At 42.2% G+C, this 22,039-nt stretch overlaps 1 protein-coding gene across 2 annotated transcripts in view; it reads right to left on the bottom strand.

Moving 5' to 3' along the window:
• The window catches only part of LOC138351863 (methyltransferase-like protein 27), a 402,846-nt gene that overhangs the window by 22,463 nt on the left and 358,344 nt on the right, over positions 1-22,039 (bottom strand). For both annotated transcript variants that reach the window (XM_069303868.1, XM_069303869.1), the window contains one exon: positions 10,824-10,936. In XM_069303868.1, the coding sequence (XP_069159969.1) occupies positions 10,824-10,936 (113 nt within the window). The remainder of the gene's footprint in view (positions 1-10,823; positions 10,937-22,039) is intronic.

The raw sequence follows: 22,039 nt of genomic DNA, 5'->3' as shown, positions 1-22,039 counted from the left end.
AGGCAAACCGAACATCTCCATTCCCAGAGCGCCACTGATTCCCATACAGGTGCCTGCGGAACCTTTCCACAGACTTATAATAGACTGTGTTGGTCCTTTACCTCGGACCAGTTCAGGTAACGCCTATATCTTAACCATCATGTGTCCTACCACCAGATTTCCCATAGCAGTTCCAGTGAAGAACATCACGGCTGCTACGGTTGTAAAACATCTATTGAAGATCTTCACTCAATACGGATTTCCCAGGGAGATTCAGAGCGACTGTGGTACCAACTTCACCAGTGATCTCTTCAAAAGGACACTGGAGGAGTTCAACATCAAACAGGTATTGTCCAGCCCCTATCATCCTGCTTCACAGGGTTCTCTTGAACGTAGTCATCAGACTATCAAAGCACTCTTGAAAAAGTTTTGTAGTGACACCTCTAAGGATTGGGATAAGCAAATCGACCTTATAATGTGTATTTACAGAAGTCTTCCCAATGAGTCCCTAGGAGTATCTCCTTATGAGATGCTCTACGGCCGTAAGTGCCGTACTCCCCTTAAGGCTTTCAAAGACTCTCTCCGAGATGCCACCTTCAGTGAGCATCAGAATGTGCCCCAGTTTCTTCAAAACCTTCAACACATTCTAGAGAGAGTCCACCGTTTTGCCCATGATAATCTATTGAAAGCCCAGGAGAGGATGAAGACTCATTACGACCAGACCAGCAAAGTACGAAAATTTAAGCCAGGAGACTTCATTCTAGCATACTTCCCTATCCCAGGTTCACCATTACAAAACAGGTTTTCAGGACCCTACCGCGTCAAAGAGTGCAGAAATAACAACAACTACGTCATAGAGACTCCAGATAGGCGGCGGAAGACCCAGCTGTGCCACATCAACCTCCTGAAGCAATATAATGGTACTCCTCCCACTGTCCTGATTAACTGTTCTACCTTCACAGAACCCTACATCCACAGTGAGACCTTCCCAGCTTCTCCTCCCGAAAGCACTGACAAGGAGTCGGCGCTTTCTAATTCCGAAATCCTTAATGACCTTCCCAAATACTTTCAGGATAATAATCGTGCTCCTTTGCCATATTCTAATTCCACTCTCACCTCGTCAGATAAGCCCTTCATCCTCCATGTCGACGCCAGTGGTACCGACGTTGGTGGTGTCGTGATGCAGCAACGAGGTGAGGAGAATACACCTGTCGGCGACTACTGCTACAAGGAACTACGGAACAATTGGCAAGGAGCTACTCTTCATCATCCTGAAGCTCCAGCACTTCACTCCACACCTGAAAAGTGCTTGGTCTACCATCAACACTGACCACACCACCCTACACCTCCTGCAGCATGCCCACTTCTCATCTCAACGTCTTCTACTATGGGCTTGATAGCTGCAGAAATTCAACCTGGAGACACGCTATACCAAGATTCCGACAACATCTTAGAAAATGATCTCTCCAGAGTTTATGAAGTAGAAGCAACTCCATCTATTACTCCACCACATAACGACGTACTTCTTCCAGAACCGCAGGCTTCGGGGGAGAGTTGTGACGATAATCTCCTTCAAGAGATTGAGCCTGCTCTTCCCTCCAAAGTTCGTCGATACATACATCTATATAAAACTAGTATGGATGAGATATCCAACAACGACAACATCTCCAAGGTTTGCCAGAGAGTAAAACGTATGCAGCCAGGAACAGCTGCTCCACCTCGAACCACCAAACTACCTGTCTTGTCGCCTGCTCCTCGCTGATTGGCTGCGGGTCTAGCTGCAACTGCACTCTACCCACCATACTACTTAATGTCTGGGGCCGCCACGACCTCAGTCTTCAGAATATCCCGTGCTTTCGACAAGTTAACACGTCTCGTTGGTAGACTAAGCCCCAGGCTTACGTGTACTAAGAGAAGTGATAGCTTGAAGCCAATATTCCGGCACCTATTTACTTTGTTTGCCACACACTTGTTATTTGCTCACTTGTCTTAGCGTAACTTTTCATTTTGCCATTTGATTATTCTTATTACTTTGATTGATTTTATTATACGAATTTGTATGTCCTTTTTATTCATGTTTTGCTTTCTTTAACGTAATTAAATTTCATTGTTAAAATTTACTTGTGTTTTGTGTGTCTTCTCCTTACCTTACCACAGACGAAGTTCCAGATTTTCAATTTTTTTTTTCTATATGTGACGAGGCCATACCCCTAGCTTTTGAACAGCCGAACACCAACGCGTTACCGTCACAATATATATATATATATATATATATATATATATATATATATATATATATATATATATATATGTCGTACCTAGTAGCCAGAACGCACTTCTCAGCCTACTATGCAAGGCCCGATTTGCCTAATAATCCAAGTTTTCCAGAATTAATATATTTTCTCTAATTTTTTCTTATGAAATGATAAAGCTACCCATTTCATTATGTATGAGATCAATTTTTATTTATTGGAGTTAAAATTAACTTAGATATATGACCGAACCTAACCAACCCTACCTAACCTAACCTAACCTATCTTTATAGGCTAGGTTCGGTTTGGTAGCCGAAAAAGTTCGGTTAGGTTAGGCTAGGTAGGTTAGGTAGTCGAAAAAACATTAATTCATGAAAACTTGGCTTATTAGGCAAATCAGGCCTTGCATAGTAGGCTGAGAAGTGCGTTCTGGCTACTAGGTACGACATATATATATATATATATATATATATATATATATATATATATATATATATATATATATATATATATATATATATATATATATATATATATATATATATATATATATATATATTAAATATGATTTATTTATTAAATATGACTGAAAAAGTAAGATTAATAATTCTAACACGAATTTTCTCGATCTTTCTTATGTTTCTTTTCACTGTTGATGGTAATTGAAAAAGCAATTTTCCAAAATTCATTTTTATTTCTAGTCTGACGCGACACTTGAACGCGTTTCGTAATAACTTATTACATTTTCAAAGACTTTTAGTTTACACACACAACTATTACCTGCAAACACTAAACAGAGTTCTTACTTATGCTATGATTTAAACAGCTTTCATTTTTCATTTTATACCCGCATTTTTTAGGAGGTGATATGTTACAACAGTTTTGGATGAGGTGAACAAAATTTTCAACACAAGATTGAACACGAAACAATGGGTATTGAAGGTAAGAATGGAGGTAATTGCAGAGGGCCTATTGGCCCATATTTCTTGGTGCTTCTATATTGGAGCGGAGTCTTGAAGTGGGTAGAATATAGTTGTGCATTAATTGGCTGTTGATTGCTGGTGTTGACGTCTTGATGTGTAGTGCCTCGCAGATGTCAAGCCGCCTGCCATCGCTGTATCTATCGATGATTTCTGTGTTGTTTGCTAAGATTTCTCTGGTGATAGTTTGGTTGTGGGAAGAGATTATATGTTCCTTAATGGAGCCCTGTTGCTTATGCATCGTTAATCGCCTGGAAAGAGATGTTGTTGTCTTGCCTATATACAGAGTGTTTTGAGGCTTACAGTCCCCAAGAGGGCATTTAAAGGCATAGACGACGTTGGTCTGTTTTAAAGCGTTATGCTTTGTGTCAGGAGAGTTTCTCATGAGTAAGTTGGCCGTTTTTTTTTTGTTTCATAGTAAATCGTCAGTTGTATCTTCTGATTTTTGTCTGTAGGGATAACGTTTCTATTAACAATATCTTTCAGGACCCTTTCCTCCGTTTTATGAGCTGTGGAAAAGAAGTTCCTGTAAAATAGTGTAATAGGGGGTATAGGTGTTGTGTTAGTTGTCTCTTCAGAGGTTGCATAGCGTTTCACTTTCCTTCTTATGATGTCTTCAACGAAACCATTGGAGAAGCCATTGTTGACTAGGACCTGCCTTACCCTACAGAGTTCTTCGTCGACTTGCTTCCATCCTGAGTTGTGGCTGAGAGCACGGTCGACATAAGCGTTAACAACACTCCTCTTGTACTTGTCTGGGCAGTCAATGTTGGCATTTAGGCACATTCCTATGTTTGTTTCCTTAGTGTAGACTGCAGTGTGGAAACCTCCGCTCCTTTCCATGACTGTTACATCTAGAAAGGGCAGCTTCCCATCCTTCTCCATCTCGTAAGTGAAACACAACACAGAATTCTGCTCATATGCCTCCTTCAGCTCCTGCAGATGTCTGACATCAGGGACCTGTGTAAAAATGTTGTCAACATACCTGCAGTATATGGCCGGTTTCAAGTTCATGTCGACTAAGACCTTTTGCTCGATGGTACCCATGTAGAATTTCGAAAACAGGACACCTAGGGGAGAACCCATGGTGACCCCATCTACTTGCTTATACATTTGCCCATCCGGGCTCAAGAAGGGTGCCTCTTTAGTACAAGCTTGGAGTAGTTTCCTTAGAATGTTTTCTGGTATGTCAATAGGAGTACAGGCTGGATCACGATACACTCTGTCTGCTATCATCCCGATTGTTTCATCCACAGGTACGTTGGTAAACAGTGATTCTACGTCCATCGAGGCTCTTAACCCTGTGGCCCGTGTTCCACGCAGTAAGTCAACAAATTCCTTTGGAGACTTCAGGCTGAAGGCGCAAGGGACATAAGGAGTCAGCAAGCCGTTGAGTCGCTTCGCCAGTCTGTACGTGGGTGTGGGTATCTGGCTGATGATTGGCCGAAGTGGGTTTCCAGGCTTATGTGTCTTGACATTTCCATACGCGTATCCAGGTTTATATTCCCGAATAATCTTTGGCAGGTGCAGTCCGGATTTCTTGGCGTTCACAGTTTCGATCAATTTGTTGACCTTTGCTTTCAATTCGACTGTAGTGTCCTTCGTTACCCTTTGGAATATAGTTTGGTCAGAGAGTATGAGGTTCATTTTCGCCAGATATTCGTCTTTTTTAAGAATGACGTATATTGGCGACTTGTAACCATTCCTGACAACTATTTCCTTGTTCTCACGAAGGCTCTTAGCTGCCGCTTTGAGCTCGGGGGACAGTATGGTGCTTCTGTAGTTGCCTCGATTCTTTCCTCCTTCCGCAATAAGTTCTGCTTGTAAGGTGTCTTTGGTGGTGACCTTCCTTTGTGTCTCGAGGTCGAATATGTCGTCCAACAGAATCTCCAACTCCACTTTCCGGCCATCTCACTTGGTCTGGACATAACGTGACAGTTTATACCCAGATTTAGGAGAGTGACTTGATCCTCAGTGAGGTTGATTCCTGCAAGGTTCAGAAAGCCGTCTCTTGGTCGTGGAATTGCCATAGGTCCTCCATATAACGTTGTTAGTTTCTTGATTATCCTTGTTTCAATGCTGAGGTGATGTCGGTCTGTAAGGATGTCGAGGTTTTGCTCGATGCGAGTACGGAGACTTTCGTCAATGTTGCTGTTTCTCCATTCGTTTGTAGCATGAAGTAGTTGCGTTTTGTTGTCTTTGATTTCATTTTCTCCCTTGTATATCTGATTACGAATCAGATCTTGGCGATATTTTATCGTGAAGGCTTGATTCTTTGCTGCTGGGTCATGCGTTTTAATATTAGTATATTTTGGTAGCAGTCTTTCCTGTAGACATATATTATTAAATATGACCGAAAAAGTAAGATTAATAATTCTAACACGAATTTTCTCGATCTTTCTTATGTTTCTTTTCACTGTTGATGGTAATTGGAAAAGCAATTTTCCAAAATTCATTTTTATTTCTAGTCTGACGCGACACTTGAACGCGTTTCGTAATAACTTATTACATTTTCAAAGACTTTTAGTTTACACACACAACTATTACCTGCAAACACTAAACAGAGTTCTTACTTATGCTATGATTTAAACAGCTTTCATTTTTCATTTTATACCCGCATTTTGGGTAAGGTGATATGTTACAACAGTTTTGGATGAGGTGAACAAAACTTTCAACACAAGATAGAACACGAAACAATGGGTATTGAAGGTAAGAATGGAAGTAATTGCAGAGGGCCTATTGGCCCATATTTCTTGATGCTTCTATATTGGAGCGGAGTCTTGAAGTGGGTAGAATATAGTTGTGCATTAATTGGCTGTTGATTGCTGGTGTTGACTTCTTGATGTGTAGTGCCTCGCAGATGTCAAGCCGCCTGCTATCGCTGTATCTATCGATGATTTCTGTGTTGTTTGCTAAGAATTCTCTGGTGATGGTTTGGTTGTGGGAAGAGATTATATATTCCTTAATGGAGCCCTGTTGCTTATGCATCGTTAATCGCCTGGAAAGAGATGTTGTTGTCTTGCCTATATACAGAGTGTTTTGAGGCTTACAGTCCCCAAGAGGGCATTTGAAGGCATAGACGACGTTGGTCTCTTTTAAAGCGTTATGCTTTGTGTCTGGAGAGTTTCTCATGAGTAAGTTGGCCGTTTTTTTTTTGTTTTATAGTAAATCGTCAGTTGTATCTTCTGATTTTTGTCTGTAGGGATAACGTTTCTATTAACAATATCTTTCAGAACCCTTTCCTCCGTTTTATGAGCTGTGGAAAAGAAGTTCCTGTAAAATAGTCTAATAGGGGGTATAGGTGTTGTTTTAGTTGTCTCTTCAGAGGTTGCATGGCGTTTCACTTTCCTTCTTATGATGTCTTCAACGAAACCATTGGAGAAGCCGTTGTTGACTAGGACCTGCCTTACCCTACAGAGTTCTTCGTCGACTTGCTTCCATCCTGAGCTGTGGCTGAGAGCATGGTCGACATAAGCGTTAACAACACTCCTCTTTTACCTGTCTGGGCAGTCACTGTTGGCATTTAGGCACATTCCTATGTTTGTTTCCTTAGTGTAGACTGCAGTGTGGAAACCTCCGATCCTTTCCATGACTGTTACATCTAGAAAGGGCAGCTTCCCATCCTTCTCCATCTCGTAAGTGAAACGCAACACAGAATTCTGCTCAAATGCCTCCTTCAGCTCCTGCAGATGTCTGACATCAGGGACCTGTGTAAAAATGTTGTCAACATACCTGCAGTATATGGCCGGTTTCAAGTTCATGTCGACTAAGACCTTTTGCTCGATGGTACCCATGTAGAAGTTCGCAAACAGGACACCTAGGGGAGAACCCATGGTGACCCCATCTACTTGCTTATACATTTGCCCATCCGGGCTCAAGAAGGGTGCCTCTTTAGTACAAGCTTGGAGTAGTTTCCTTAGAATGTTTTCTGGTATGTCAATAGGAGTACAGGCCGGATCACGATACACTCTGTCCGCTATCATCCCGATTGTTTCATCCACAGGTACGTTGGTAAACAGTGATTCTACGTCCAATGAGGCTCTTATCCCTGTGGCCCGTGTTCCACGCAGTAAGTCAACAAATTAATTTGGAGACTTCAGGCTGAAGGCGCAAGGGACATAAGGAGTCAGCAAGCCGTTGAGTCGCTTCCCCAGTCTGTACGTGGGTGTGGGTATCTGGCTGATGATTGGCCGAAGTGGGTTTCCAGGCTTATGTGTCTTGACATTTCCATACGCGTATCCAGGTTTATATTCCCAAATAATCTTTGGCAGGTGGAGTCCGGATTTCTTGGCGTTCACAGTTTCGATCAATTTGTTGAACTTTGCTTTCAATTCGGCTGTAGTGTCCTTCGTTACCCTTTGGAATATAGTTTGGTCAGAGAGTATGAGGTTCATTTTCGCCAGATATTCGTCTTTTTTAAGAATGACGTATATTGGCGACTTGTAACCATTCCTGACAACTATTTCCTTGTTCTCACGAAGGCTCTTAGCTGCCGCTTTGAGCTCGGGGGACAGTATGGTGCTTCTGTAGTTGCCTCGATTCTTTCCTCCTTCCGCAATAAGTTCTGCTTGTAAGGTGTCTTTGGTGGTGACCTTCTTTTGTGTCTCGAGGTCGAATATGTCGTCCAACAGAATCTCCAACTCCACTTTCAGGCCATCTCACTTGGTCTGGACATAACGTGACAGTTTATACCCAGATTTAGGAGAGTGACTGGGTCCTCAGTGAGGTTGATTCCTGAAAGGTTCAGAAAGCCGTCTCTTGGTCGTGGAATTGCCATAGGTCCTCCATATAACGTTGTTAGTTTCTGGATTATCCTTGTTTCAGTGCTGAGGTGATGTCGGTCTGTGAGGATGTCGAGGTTTTGCTCGATGCGAGTACGGAGACTTTCGTCAATGTTGCTGTTTCTCCATTCGTTTGTAGCATGAAGTAGTTGCGTTTTGTTGTCTTTGATTTCATTTTCTGTCTTGTATATCTGATTACGAATCAGATCTTGGCGATATTTTATCGTGAAGGCTTGATTCCTTGCTGCTGGGTCGTGCATTTTAATATTAGTATAATTTGGTAGCAGTCTTTCCTGTAGACATATATTATTAAATATGACCGAAAAAGTAAGATTAATAATTCTAACACGAATTTTCTCGATCTTTCTTATGTTTCTTTTCACTGTTGATGGTAATTGAAAAATCAATTCAATTGACATACCAGAAAACATTCTAAGGAAACTACTCCAAGCTTGTACTAAAGAGGCACTCTTCTTGAGCCCGGATGGGCACATGTATAAGCAAGTAGATGGGGGGTCGCCATGGGTTCTCCCCTAGGTGTCCTGTTTGCGAACTTCTACATGGGTACCATCGAACAAAAGGTCTTAGTCGACATGAACTTGAAACCGGCCATATACTGCACGTATGTTGACGACATTTTTACACAGGTACCTGATGTCAGACATCTGCAGGAGGTGAAGGAGGCATTTGAGCAGAATTCTGTGTTGTGTTTCACTTACGAGATGGAGAAGGATGGGAAGCTGCCCTTTCTAGATGTAACAGTCATGGAAAGGAGCGGAGGTTTCCACACTGCAGTCTACACTAAGGAAACAAACATAGGAATGTGCCTCAATGCCAACAGTGACTGCCCAGACAGGTACAAGAAAAGTGACGTTAACGCTTATGTCGACCGTGCTCTCAGCCACAGCTCAAGATGGAAGCAAGTCGATGAAGAACTCTGCAGGGTAAGGCAGGTCCTAGTCAACAACGGCTTCTCCAATGGTTTCGTTGAAGACATCATACGAAGGAAGGTGAAACGCCATGCAACCTCTGAAGAGACAACTAACACAACACCTGTACCGCCTATTAGACTATTTTACAGGAACTTCTTTTCCACAGCTCATAAAACAGAGGAATGGGTCCTGAAAGATATTGTTAATAGAAACGTTATCCCTACAGACAAAAATCAGAAGATACAATTGACGATCTACTATAAAACCAAGAAAACTGCCAACCTACTCATGAGAAACTCTCCAGACACAAAGCAGAACGCTTTAAAAGAGACCAATGTCGTCAATGCCTTCAAATGCCCACTTGGGGACTGTAAGCCTCAAAGAATTCAGTATATAGGCAAGACAACAACATCTCTTTCCAGGCGATTAACGATGCATAAGAAACAGGGCTCCATTAAGGAACATATAATCTCTTCCCACAACCAGACCATCACCAGAGAAGTCTTAACAAAAAACACGGAAATCATCGATAGATACAGCGATAGCAGGCGGCTAGATATCTGCGAGGCACTACACATTAAGAAGTTGACACCAGCAATCAACAGCCAATCAATGCAAAACTATATTCTACCCACTTTAAAACTCTGTACCAATATAGAAGCATCAAGAAATATGGGCCAATAGGCCCTTTGCAGTTACTTCCATTCTTCCCTTTAACTTACAAAATATTATACCAATTGTTTCGTGTTCTGTCTTGTGTTGAAAGTTTGTTTTCTCCTCATCCAAGACTGTTGTAACATATGACCTCACCCAAATGCAGATATAAAAATCAAAGCTGTTTTAAACTCTGTTCAGTTATAGTTGTCTGTGTGAACTAAAGTCTTTGAAAATGTAATAAGTTTTACGAAACGCGTTCAAGTGTCGCGTCAGACTGGAAATTAAAATGAATTTTTGGAGAATTGATTTTTCAGTTACCATTAACAGTGAAAAAGAATATAAGAAACATTGAGAAAATTCGTGTTAGAATTATTAATCTTACTTTTTCGGTCATATTTAATAATATATGTCTACAGGAAAGACTGCTACCAAAATATACTAATATATATATACATATATATATCTATATATATATATATATATATATATATATATATATATATATATATATATATATATATATATATATATATATATATATATATGTCGTACCTAGTAGCCAGAACTCACTTCTCAGCCTACTATGCAAGGCCCGATTTGCCTAATAAGCCAAGTTTTCCTGAATTAATATATTTTCTTTAATTTTTTTTCTCATGAGATGATAAAGCTACCCATTTCATTATGTATGAGAACAATTTTTTTTTATTGGAGTTAAAATTAACATAGATATATGACCGAACCTAACCAACCCTACCTAACCTAACCTAACCTATCTTTTTAGGTTAGGTTAGGTTAGGTAGCCGAAAAAGTTAAGTTAGGTTAGGTTAGGTAGGTTAGGTAGTCGAAAAACAATTAATTCATGAAAACTTGGCTTATTAAGCAAATCGGGCCTTGCATAGTAGGCTGAGAAGTGCGTTCTGGCTACTAGGTACGACATATATATATATATATATATATATATATATATATATATATATATATATATATATATATATATATATATATATATATATATATATATATATATATATATATATATATAATTATGCAGTATAATAAAATGTATTCCGCTTGTTTACTTCTTTCCATATTTCAGGAATGGTAAATTTTGCTCCTAATAAGAACACAAGGTTTGAGGATATCCCTGTCTCGAGTAGCCGTGGCGCATCCGACCCCTAGATCGTCGTTGCCCTCATCCAACAACAATAACAACAGAAACAACAATGCTTAAAGAAATATTACCTTCTGCCACAACCCCTGTTGTTCCAGGCACTCCATGTGTGGCTCCAGCTTGTCCTTGTAAGCCTCCACTGTCGTCAGGTACTTCACATCCGTCACAATTATCACCAGACCACCTGCGGGACAGGAAGAGCATTAGTACCTGAAAATGGTGCTGCCTTTCAACACACAATGATGGCAGGCGCTTCACACTAGGCATGCTCGCCACATCTCGTGAGTGTGGAAGGTGCTGACCACCACCACTGTCATTTGGCCGGTTGTCTAGCCCGTTCCTGTGGGCGTTTCCAACGTTAAAAAACTGTCATACTAAAGTGCCATATCCAAACCTACCAGAGGACCCAAAACAGAGGAGACAATGTCAATTTCGCGAGTCGCTTCAATTTTCTCTTACAACAATTTTTGGCCTTAATAGAGTATACATCAATTTGTGACGCTGCGTTAGGAGGACGGGCCACCTAGTCATGTGACGCTGTGTTAGGGGGACGGGCCACCTAGTCATGTGACGCTGTGTTAGGGGGACGGGCCACCTAGTCGAGTGACGCTGTGTTAGGGCGACGGGTCACCTAGTCATGTGACGCTGTGGTAGGACTAACTTAAGAGGACGGGTCACCTAGTCATGCGATGCTGTGTTAGGAGGACGGGTCACCTAGTCATGTGACGCTGTGTTAGGAGGACGGGCCACCTAGTCATGTGACGCTGTGTTAGGGGGACGGGTCACCTAGTCATGTGACGCTGTGTTAGGAGGACGGGTCACCTAGTCATGCGACGCTGTGTTAGGAGGACGGGTCACCTAGTCATGTGACGCTGTGTTAGGAGGACGGGTCACCTAGTCATGTGACGCTGTGTTAGGAGGACGGGTCACCTAGGCATGTGACGCTGTGTTAGGAGAACGGGCCACCTAGTCATGTGACGCTGTGTTAGGACTAACTTAGGAGGACGGGTCACCTAGTCATGTGACGCTGTGTTAGGGGGGACGGGTCACCTAGTCATGTGACGCTGTGTTAGGGGGACGGGCCATCTAGTCATGTGACGCTGTGTTAGGAGGACGGATCACCTAGTGATGTGACGTTTTGCATTCATCATAATGCCCAACGCTAAAAACATAAACATTTCCTCAACCGTCGAGTCTTTCCAACGTGTCATTGGAGAGGTAGGTAAAGTCCCAGAGTCAATGAGTTGCACAGCATATCAGTTCGTCTCTGCAACAAGATGCTGCATGAATGGCTCATCGAAATACTGTATGCCATAAAATGATCATTTCTACCATATCGTCACCTGTACAGAGAAATATGGATGTCACACCAACTTCGGAATTAACAAATGCTTGTATATGTGGGACAACATTTTAACAATCCTCCCCACACAGGTACACTTACCTTGTTGTATGGCATCAACACCACGGCCTAGTGTTGCTGAGGCAGCAAATCCTTGCCCCGTAACACCTCCATAGCAGCTTACACTCCGTTCACTGCTTGTATCTGAGCCTTTTTCACTGAACCCAGAAAACGACTCATCACCTATACTATCACTTAGTAGAGATACGTCAGATGGCACAGATGGTGATGGTAACACCACTGGTGTTGACCCCAGTGTGGTGCGGCCGGCCAGGCGAGACCCGTATACTGCACACACTCTCTATATCGTCCACCCCAATGTCTGTATAACTAGTGTCAGACGCCTGTGTTAGGTCTTTTTCCGGTATTCAAAATCACTGATATGGTCATCATCAAACGATGTGTCCTGTATTTCAAAATCTGAGAGTCGTTTCTCAGCAATGCGGCCGACCGAGACCCGAGAGCTCGATGTGGATGCGCCAGACTTGGTTGTTACATTGAAACTGAGACTCCCCACTGCCGTGGGGCATGATGAGAATTAAACAAAAATGGCGGACGCTCACTGGAGGCCTGAGGCCTCTATCTCTTACCCAAGTGACAATGTGCAAGTTTTGAATCCTACAAATATACCTACGATCGTCTTAAGGCACTCTGCGCAGCCTCGATCCAGCACCTTAAAGTGCAATGTACAGTGTAGTGGTTAATGGTCGGGCGAGGAGCGTATTTAGATGGTTCACTTAACAATATGCAACCTTAGGGAGCCCTGATGTGTAGTCCCACACACACAGCCCTGATGAATAGCCCCGCTCAGGGAGCTCTGATGTTTACTCCCACTCAATGAATCCTGATGTGTAGTCTGTTGGGAAATGGGAGCTTTTAACTCTGATATAATAATATTTAATTAAGATGATTCGTTTTCTTCTTTTATAGGATGGAAATGCTTTTCGTCCTCCTGACATAAGGCTCGCCTTTCGACAAACTAACACACTTCGAAGCAATCTAGTTCACACTGTTCCTCCTGCTTCTAATGCTGCTGGTGTCTACTCTATTTCCTGCTCGTCTTGTCCTCTCCAATACTTTGGTGAAACTGGCCGAACACTTATTGGCAGACTTAAAGAACACAAAAGAAGTGTTAAGCCTGCAGACACAAACAATGCTCTCTTCTGTCATGTTAGGGATTCTAATCATCCTATTGATTGGTCTTCCTCAAAATAATCTTTCCTGCCTCTACTCTACACAGACGCCGTCTTGTTGAATCGGTTCTAATGCACAACGTACCCAACATGAACTTTATTCCTGGCTTTGTTGCTGTGGACTCTTCCCTTTCACAGTATATACTCAAATGCTGTAATCTTTCTAACAAACGTGACCTAACATAAGCTTACTCTTCCACTTATTTTTCTTTCTCTTTCCTTTTTCGTTTTCTCTTACGATCCCTTGCTATCCTCTCCTCCTTATTCCATTACTATCCCCTTCTTATTGGGTGATTATAAATAAGAGCTGCCTTGTATTGGCCAATAGGCCTTCTGCAGTTATTTTTGGTCTTTTTCCTGTTACTATCTCCTCTACTACACCTTACCTTACATACCTTTTGCCTTGCTCCTCACCTCTCTCCTGCCTATTTATTGCCTTCAACTCGTTCCCTCAGATTATTCTCAGCCCTCTTCTCTTCAACTGTTTAATGGAAAGAATAATGAGGTTGAAACTCCCACATCACTGCAGGCTGCTAAACTACGCGGACGACTTTGTCATCATCATAAAAGGAAGGGATGCGGCGCGCCTTGCACCCAAATGCTTAGACTGCATCAGTAAAGAGGCAAAACAGATTGGGATCAAACTCAACCCCTCAAAGTCAAAGGCCATGCCCATAAAAATAGCGAAGCCCAACATCCAACTCACAGTACAGGGTCAACCAATAGAATGGGTCGACACCTATCAGTATCTAGGAATCATCCTGGACACACACATGAATTTTAATGCTGAGGTCATTTACTTGAGAGAGCGAACTGCGGCCCGGACGGCAATCCTCAGGTCGCTAACCTCCCTTTCTGGAGGAGCCAATCTGCAAGTCCTTCGCACATACTATGTACAGGCAGTCAGATCAGTGATCGATTATGCCGCACCTGCACTCACAAATCTATCACACCAACAGTGGAAAAAGCTTGAAGTTGCCCAAAACAATTCTATGAGAGCTGCACTGGGAGCCCCCATGTGGACCAGGCTTGAAACTCTTAGACTGGAGACGGGTTTGCCCTCTCTACAAGAAAGAATATCACAAAGGACAGCTACAATTATCAGTAAGATAATTATTTCTGCTGATCCAATCTCAGTACGGCAGGCCTTGGTGGTTAGACTAGGCCAAAACAATGGAAACTCTTGGGTTGCAAGAGCAGGAAAAGTCCTAAACAGACTACATTTAAAAAACATGATTCTTGATAGAGAGGGTGATCATCCACACCCAAATTACACTCCTTCCGCGCCGTGGGAAGAGCCTACTTTCAATATAGTAATAGAAAGCCTCCCAGTGAAAAAGGCTGCCTATGATCCGACAATCCTAAGGCGCATAATAGAAGAGCAAATGTATAGCATAGCAGTAGCAGGAGCCACCCACATCTTCACAGACGGATCGGTGGACACAGAAAATGAGAGTGCTGGCGCTGCTCTTTGCACGACCAGCGTACAGGCATATTGGAGACTGGGAGGACTAGTATCATCAACCCAAACTGAGCTGTTTGCCATACAACAGGCATTCGCATATGTGATTGCACAAAACACTCAAAATGCAATCATAAACACAGACTCAAAAGCTGTTTTCAAATACTAGGACAAAAACAGTGGAAAGATAATGTGGAAATAATTACCACCATCTTGTATCTTGGAGCAGTCGCTAAAGGCAAAGGACTCAACATAACTTTGAACTGGATCCCATCCCATATTGGAATCCCATTTAATGAAAAAGCTGATGAAATTGCTAAATTGGCAACTCGTCATCCAGTGATACATAAAACAATTCAACCCAGCCTAGAGAACATAAAAAAACATCATCACCAAAAAACTCTCACATCTCAACAAAGCCTACCTGCACCAGAGAATAGCTGAAGGTTCGCCATCTGCAACATGGTATCTTCAGGCAACCAAATTAGAAAGGTTAAATATCCCAAAAGGAATCCACAGGGAAATAGCAGTTAGGCTATATAGACTACGTCTAGGTTACAGATGCAACTGGGAGATTGGTGAACCCCGACAGAGAGAGTGCATCTTCTGCCAAACTGTCACAGAAAAGCCATTACTTCACTATCTTCTGGAATGTGAAGCAACCAATGACCTTAGAAGAGCTTTAAGTGTTCCTGAATCATGCAGTGGCAACCCTGAAGCCATCAACACAGCCACTCTCCTGGTCAACAAAGGTGTCCAGCAGCTGGACACCCTCATAAAGACTGTGAAGCAGTATCCTCCCCCGCGATAACAGCTTGACGATTAAATGCAACCTCAGAATACTGAGAAAAAAAAATTGTACCACTTACGGGCTATTCATGGCCGTGCCACCTCTTGGGTGGCTTAATCTTTATCAATCAATCAATCTTCCCTCAGATTTTAGAAAAAATGGACCTGAAATGGACCATTAAAAACAAAGGGGAAGATAGACCATATCAACACTTTCGACAGCCTCCTCCATGGGAAGAATCGAATCTAAAGATAATCATTGAAAGATTACCAGTTAAAAAATCAGCATGTGACCCACAGAGGCTCAAGGAAGTAATAGAACAACAAATGGAAACTATCTCTAGATCAACGACTCACATCTTCACTGACGGATCAGTTGATCAAGGAAGAGGTTCTGCTGGGGCAGCAGTTTACACTACCAACCATGAAGCTTACTGGAGCATGAATAGTGGGTGCTCAACATTGCAAACAGAATTATATGCCCTGAAGGAGGCAATAAACTATACAATTGAGAATAATTTACATGATGTCATCATTCATACAGACTCTAAATCTTCGCTCCAGGCATTGTTATCCAGTCAGCACAGAGATAATATACAACTCCTCACAGAAATTCAACATATAGGAAAAGAAGCCCATAATCGAGGGCTGTCAATCACCCTAAATTGGATGCCAAATCACACTGGTATAGATGGTAATGAAAAGGCAGACTCACTAGCAAAACCTGCCACTGCTCTACCTTTTGTACAGGTTCAAATACCTCTAAGTTTCTCACCCATAAAGGAGTAAATCAAGAAGAAAATATTCTCAACTATCAAAAGTCGCCACAGAGCCAAAGTAGCGGAAGGAAGACCTACTGCGATATGGTACGAACAAGCCACTGGTTTGTCCTCTTTCAAGCCTGGCAAAGAGATATCCAGAGACATTGCAGTAGCCATACACAGACTCAGACTTGGTTACAAGTGCTGCTGGGCACGGAGGTAATGAACCCAATAGTTAAAGAGTGTCACATCTGTGAAATTGAAGCAGAGGCGCCACTATTGCATTACTTACTGGAATGTGAAGCTACTGAAGCCCTGCGCATCAAACTCAACATTAATCCAACGACAGCAGCTGCATTAGATGCACATTCCACTGCGACTACAATTATTAGAAAAGCTGTTGAGGAATGGGACTCATTAGTGAGCATTCTGCATCTACTTCCGCCACCAAGATAATGTTAATAAAACAAAATTAAAACCAGTGCAATAAAACAGAAGCGATAAATAAGCAGGGAAAAAGGAGAAATCCCCTCCTCCATTTTAAACTTAGACCCAAATATCACAGGAAAAAGGTTATCATGTATAACCAAACTCAATTACGGGCTCACCATAGCCCGTGCTACATGGACACTTCGTCCTGAGTAGCTAAATCTGAAACAACAACAACAAGTTCCCTCATCACAATCGACTTGAGAATGGTCCAGGACGGACCGAAACGTCATCATACCTTCATTTTCTAGTGTGTGGATTGGTCCACAATAAGTTTAATTAATATTACACAAATTAAACGAGAAGGGTCGACGTGTATTTAATTTACGTAACAGTAATTTTTACTGGAAATAATTAATTTGGTGGAATAGTCGAGTCAAGTAGGCATAAGAACGCGAAATGATTATTTCTTAGAAAGAAAGGGCAATTAACTGAACTCTATAAATCTCCTGGAGATCTCCAACAACGTAGAAGATTTCATGTTTCAGCCTGATACCTGACGCACGGCGTCATGATGGCTGGGAAGATTCTGGCAAAATTATGCCTAACTATAGAAACACCAACGATATTAATTCTAAATGTTAGTGTTATTAGTAAATGTTAGTATTAGGAGTTAAGGGAGAATAAACTGTTGGTTATTTCCAATATAACTCCGGGGGGGGGGGGGGGGGGGATTAGGGTCGCAGTTCAATGCTGAGTACTGACGTACCTTTCCCTACCCTGAAATTATATTATAACGTTAGTATGTTAATATGCACATAATGGATGTCCCGACTCTGTTAGTAACAGATAAGACTCTAAGCCTTCTTAGGGAACTTATATCAAATTTTTAGACATTTAATTATTAAATCATATAAAGTTAAGAAATTCTAAAACCTACAGTGTACTCAGTGACTTGTGCCGCTATGACGTGTAATGGTTATGTTAATAAGTCGCAAAAGTCTTGCAAACTCACATATATTCGTAATAGATGTGGTATAGTCTGTAGCCTACACAAATTAAAATTAATGTAATATGATTAAGTCATTCAACGTTAAGGAGACTTAGAATCCACAGTGAGGTGAACGTCCAGGGTCACTGTGACTTGTAACTGGCGAGTTACTGGTATCTTCATGACTACCTTAAATCAAATGATGAATTATTTGCACTTAGTCAGAGCTAAAATATTGTTGTAGTTTCCGTTTGCATTGTTGAGCAGCGGCTCTAAGTGGTCGTGTGCTCGGTGGAACAAAATTGCTGTCCTCGGAAACTGGTGGCAAAGTTGGTCTCTGTAGAACACTCACGTTCAGCCAATTCGAGAGGTACCAACTTCTACAATGTGTAGTAGGGTAGTAGTGCCTCGGCACAAAATCTTTACAACTCTCAGAACGCCTTGGTAATCTGGGTAGATAGAGACAGTCTCGCCTATTGGCCACTCTGACCTGGAGCCATCACTGTCGATTAACACTAGGTCTCCTGGTTTCAGTTGAACTTTATTGTAGGGGCTCGAAGCTCCATAATAGTATTTCCTTAGAGCGGTGAAGTACTCTCGAGTCCACACTTCATTCCACTTGTCGATTACCCTTGAAAGATGTTGATAGCTTTCCACTAAGTCACTCCTATTTACATGTGCAGGGTCGACTGGATCCTCGTCTGCTAGAGATATCAAAGGTCACAGTAGACCTCCATGAATTAAGTGTGAGGGACTCAGGGGTTCTCTCTGGGAGAAGTTATCCATAAAGTAAGTTAGTGGGCGGTTGGTGACTCATGCCTCAATTTCTACGACGAGTGTTTGTAATTCAGGGGAAACTAATTTTCTGTTGATGTAAGGCCTTCCTGAGGCATTTCTTGACAGTTCCCACAATTCGTTTGTAGAAACCACCTTGCCAGGGTGTTCGGGGGGGGGGGGGGGGTATAAATTTCCAGTGGCACTGTCTTTGTTTCAATACAGACTGTACCTCTGGATGATTCCATACCTCTCGTAAGCAGGCTTCTCCTGCCACAAAATTTGATCCATTGTCGGAAATCATTAATTTGGGGCAAGATCTGCGTGCAGCAAATCGACGAAAGGCTTGGATAAAGGCTTCTGCATTCTTGTTAGAAGTCACTTCTAAGTGTACGCCTCGTGTGGTTCCACACGTGAAGAGGCAAATATAGGCCTTTACTGGTACTTTATCTGGAGTGCCAGTAAGAATTAAAATTGTGTAATCGACACCCGTGGTCTCAAAAGGACGAAGATGGACTACTCTCTCCTTACGGAGTGGTGGATGTCCTGGGTAAGGACACACTCGAGCGTCGTACCTCCTGCAGATTGCACAAGACTTAATAAGTGATTTGACAGTCTGACGACCTTGGGGAAGCTAAGGTCGACCTTGAGGAAGCTATTTCTGTCTAAGGTCGGTGAGAGTGTTTAACACTCCATCATGCAAAGTACCATATTGATGGTGATGTAAAACTAGAAGTTTTGTGATAATGTGGTGACGTGGTTGGATTTCAGGTATCCAAGTTAATCTCTGCATGAAGCAGACGTCCTCCACACCTTAATACATTGAGGTGATCAATATCACACGAAATGCCCAGAGACTTGGTTATTTTATCTGGAAGATTCTCATATTTACTTCCATAAGTCTCTTGTTGAGCTCGTTTGATCCAATAGGTGATTGGACTAGGAAATCGATGCTCGATTCCCATCTTATCAAGAAAATCAAATACATGGGCAGTTACTCTCAGTAACTTACTCAAGTTAGAATAATTGTGAGGATTGATAACTAGGGTCTGATGAGGTTCTGGATGCACCATGGGAGTAGTGATATTGGTCACTATGACTTGTGGCTTCTGTGTAGGCCACTGACCACTAATCAGCCATGAAGGTCCATTAAACCACATCTGAGTCTTGATCAGCTGTTTTAATGTTAAACCTCTTGAAAGGTAATCGGCTGGATTATCCTTGGTAGGGACCTGTCTAAGTTTATATCCTGCAGATAATTCATGTATTTCCATAACTTGATTACTGACGTAGGGAATTTTGTTGTTATTGTTTCTTACCCATTGTACGATTGCCTCATTGTCTGACCACACTACGATCTCACTAAAGTGAATATTATTGAGTGTCATGGTCAAGCAATGAGCCAACCTTACTCCCACTAGCAATGCAGTCAACTCTATTTGGGGTAAGGATCTCCTTTTGATTGGAGCAACTCTTGCTTTTGAAGTGAGTAAAAATGACTGGGTGTTATTAACTAAGTAGGCTACTGCTCCATATGCTTTGCCAGAGGCATCGCAGAACACATGTAAATCAGTGCGTAAGTTTTGTCCTAAGGTGTTGCGAGGAAAGTTCAGAACATTTAATTGATTAAAATTCGTTGTGAGTGTCTGCCATTTGTCTTGCTGCTCAATTGGCAACGGATCATCCCATCCCATAATTTTCTGCCAGCACTCCTGCATGAGGAGTTTGCCCCTTATTAAAACAGGACTGAGCAAGCCCAAAGGGTCAAATGGTAGACTGACATATGAGAGCAATTTTCTCATTGTTAGGGGTGAATTATTTGTTGATACTGACTTGACATTCATCTTGTTGGTAATTGTGTTCCATTCCATAACTAGAACTTTTAATTGATCAGGTACCTGATAGTCTTGAAACTCTTTCTCGGTTATCTTGTTTAATTGTTTATTATTAAAGGCCCCTGATTGTAGAGGCATATTGGCTTGTAGTAACTCACAATTAGCCTCATGGTAAATTTCTATCAATTTAGTTTCATTATTAGTGGTTCCCAGGAAGTTGTCATGTACAAGTTGTTAATGATTTCGGCTTTATAGGGACTATTTGACTTCTTCAAATGTGTATCCAATGTAGCTTGAAGGAGAAACGGTGAAGAGGTTGGCCCAAATAACACGGAAGCAAACTGGTAAGTGATGACGTCACTATTAGGATCCTTGACCCAGAGAAATTTAGTAAAATTACGATCCTATGCTTGTAGGCCAACTCATAAGAAGGCTTTACTGATATCTGCAGTATAAGCGTAAATACCAGAGCAGAATCGTAGTAGTACATCTTGTAGCCTTTGTGTTAGGCTATCTTGTTATCATGAGGTTATCTTGAGATGATTTCGAGGCTTTTTTTTAGTGTCCCTGCGGCCCGGTCCTCGACCAGGCCTCCACCCCGAGGAAACAGCCCGTGACAGCTGGCTAACACCCAGGTACCAATTTTACTGCTAGGTAACAGGGGCATAGGGTGAAAGAAACTCTGCCCATTGTTTCTCGTTGGCGCCCGGGATCGAACCCAGGACCACAGGATCACAAGTCCAGTGTGCTGTCTGCTCGGCCAACCGGCTGGGTCCAGTTTGTAGACACTCATTCAATGACACGCTGTTTGCCTTTATTTTCGCACTGCAGTTAAAGACAATATGTATTGGTGTTATCACTGACTCTTTCATTACAGCGTTATGTGGTAAGTAGTGTCGGGGTATTTAGTCAAGCACTCGAGGGGCGAGTAACAGTACACAAGATATCCTAGTACTCTATCCTGTCCACAGTCGCCGACGTCGGGGTGTCTCTCTCTCTACATGGACACCACCCTGTAGTATTAGCGATAACTGTTACTCACCGTAGCCCTGCGGGTCTTCACTCAATATTCGCGCTGCCACTGTACGCCAGGAGAGTATCCCAGTCGATCCCCAGACAGCCTTAATGCCAAAAAAGAGTGGGAACACAGTTGCTCTTCCCCAACCGTGTGCCCGCCCCGACAAGGGCTCTACTACTAACTGCAAGGTCACCAACTGGTGTTTCGCATGTCCAGTAACACGTCAGTGGTATTGTGGAATTGTGGTAACAGTGGCAAGAGCACACTAAATGAATTTGATATCAGGCAGGTATGTACTCACTCTTTTCCACTTTTAAATAGCAGCAAGAATATGGAGGGATAACACAAACGAGAAGGTATTTTGTATTTTACTTAAAACTCAAGATATCATATTCATATATCAACAGGCAAGCAGCAAGTACATGCAGGAGTCGCTCTCTCTTCACATATAATCGGTGACACACCTGTATGGCAATACTCCCCCCTCACGTCAATGTCATAATCAGCTGGGCGACCCCCCCCCCCCCCCCGCACCGCGTGATCTCTTTCTGCACTTGTTTCTCTGACGCCTGTTTCTTTAAATTCTCAAGAATCACTATATTTGTCATCAACACAATATTTCTACAATAACAA

This window comes from Procambarus clarkii, chromosome 51 (genome assembly GCF_040958095.1).
Source record: "Procambarus clarkii isolate CNS0578487 chromosome 51, FALCON_Pclarkii_2.0, whole genome shotgun sequence".
Lineage (NCBI taxonomy): Eukaryota > Metazoa > Arthropoda > Malacostraca > Decapoda > Cambaridae > Procambarus > Procambarus clarkii.
Note: the sequence above shows the minus strand (reverse complement) of the source record. Positions and strands in the feature narration are given on the sequence as shown.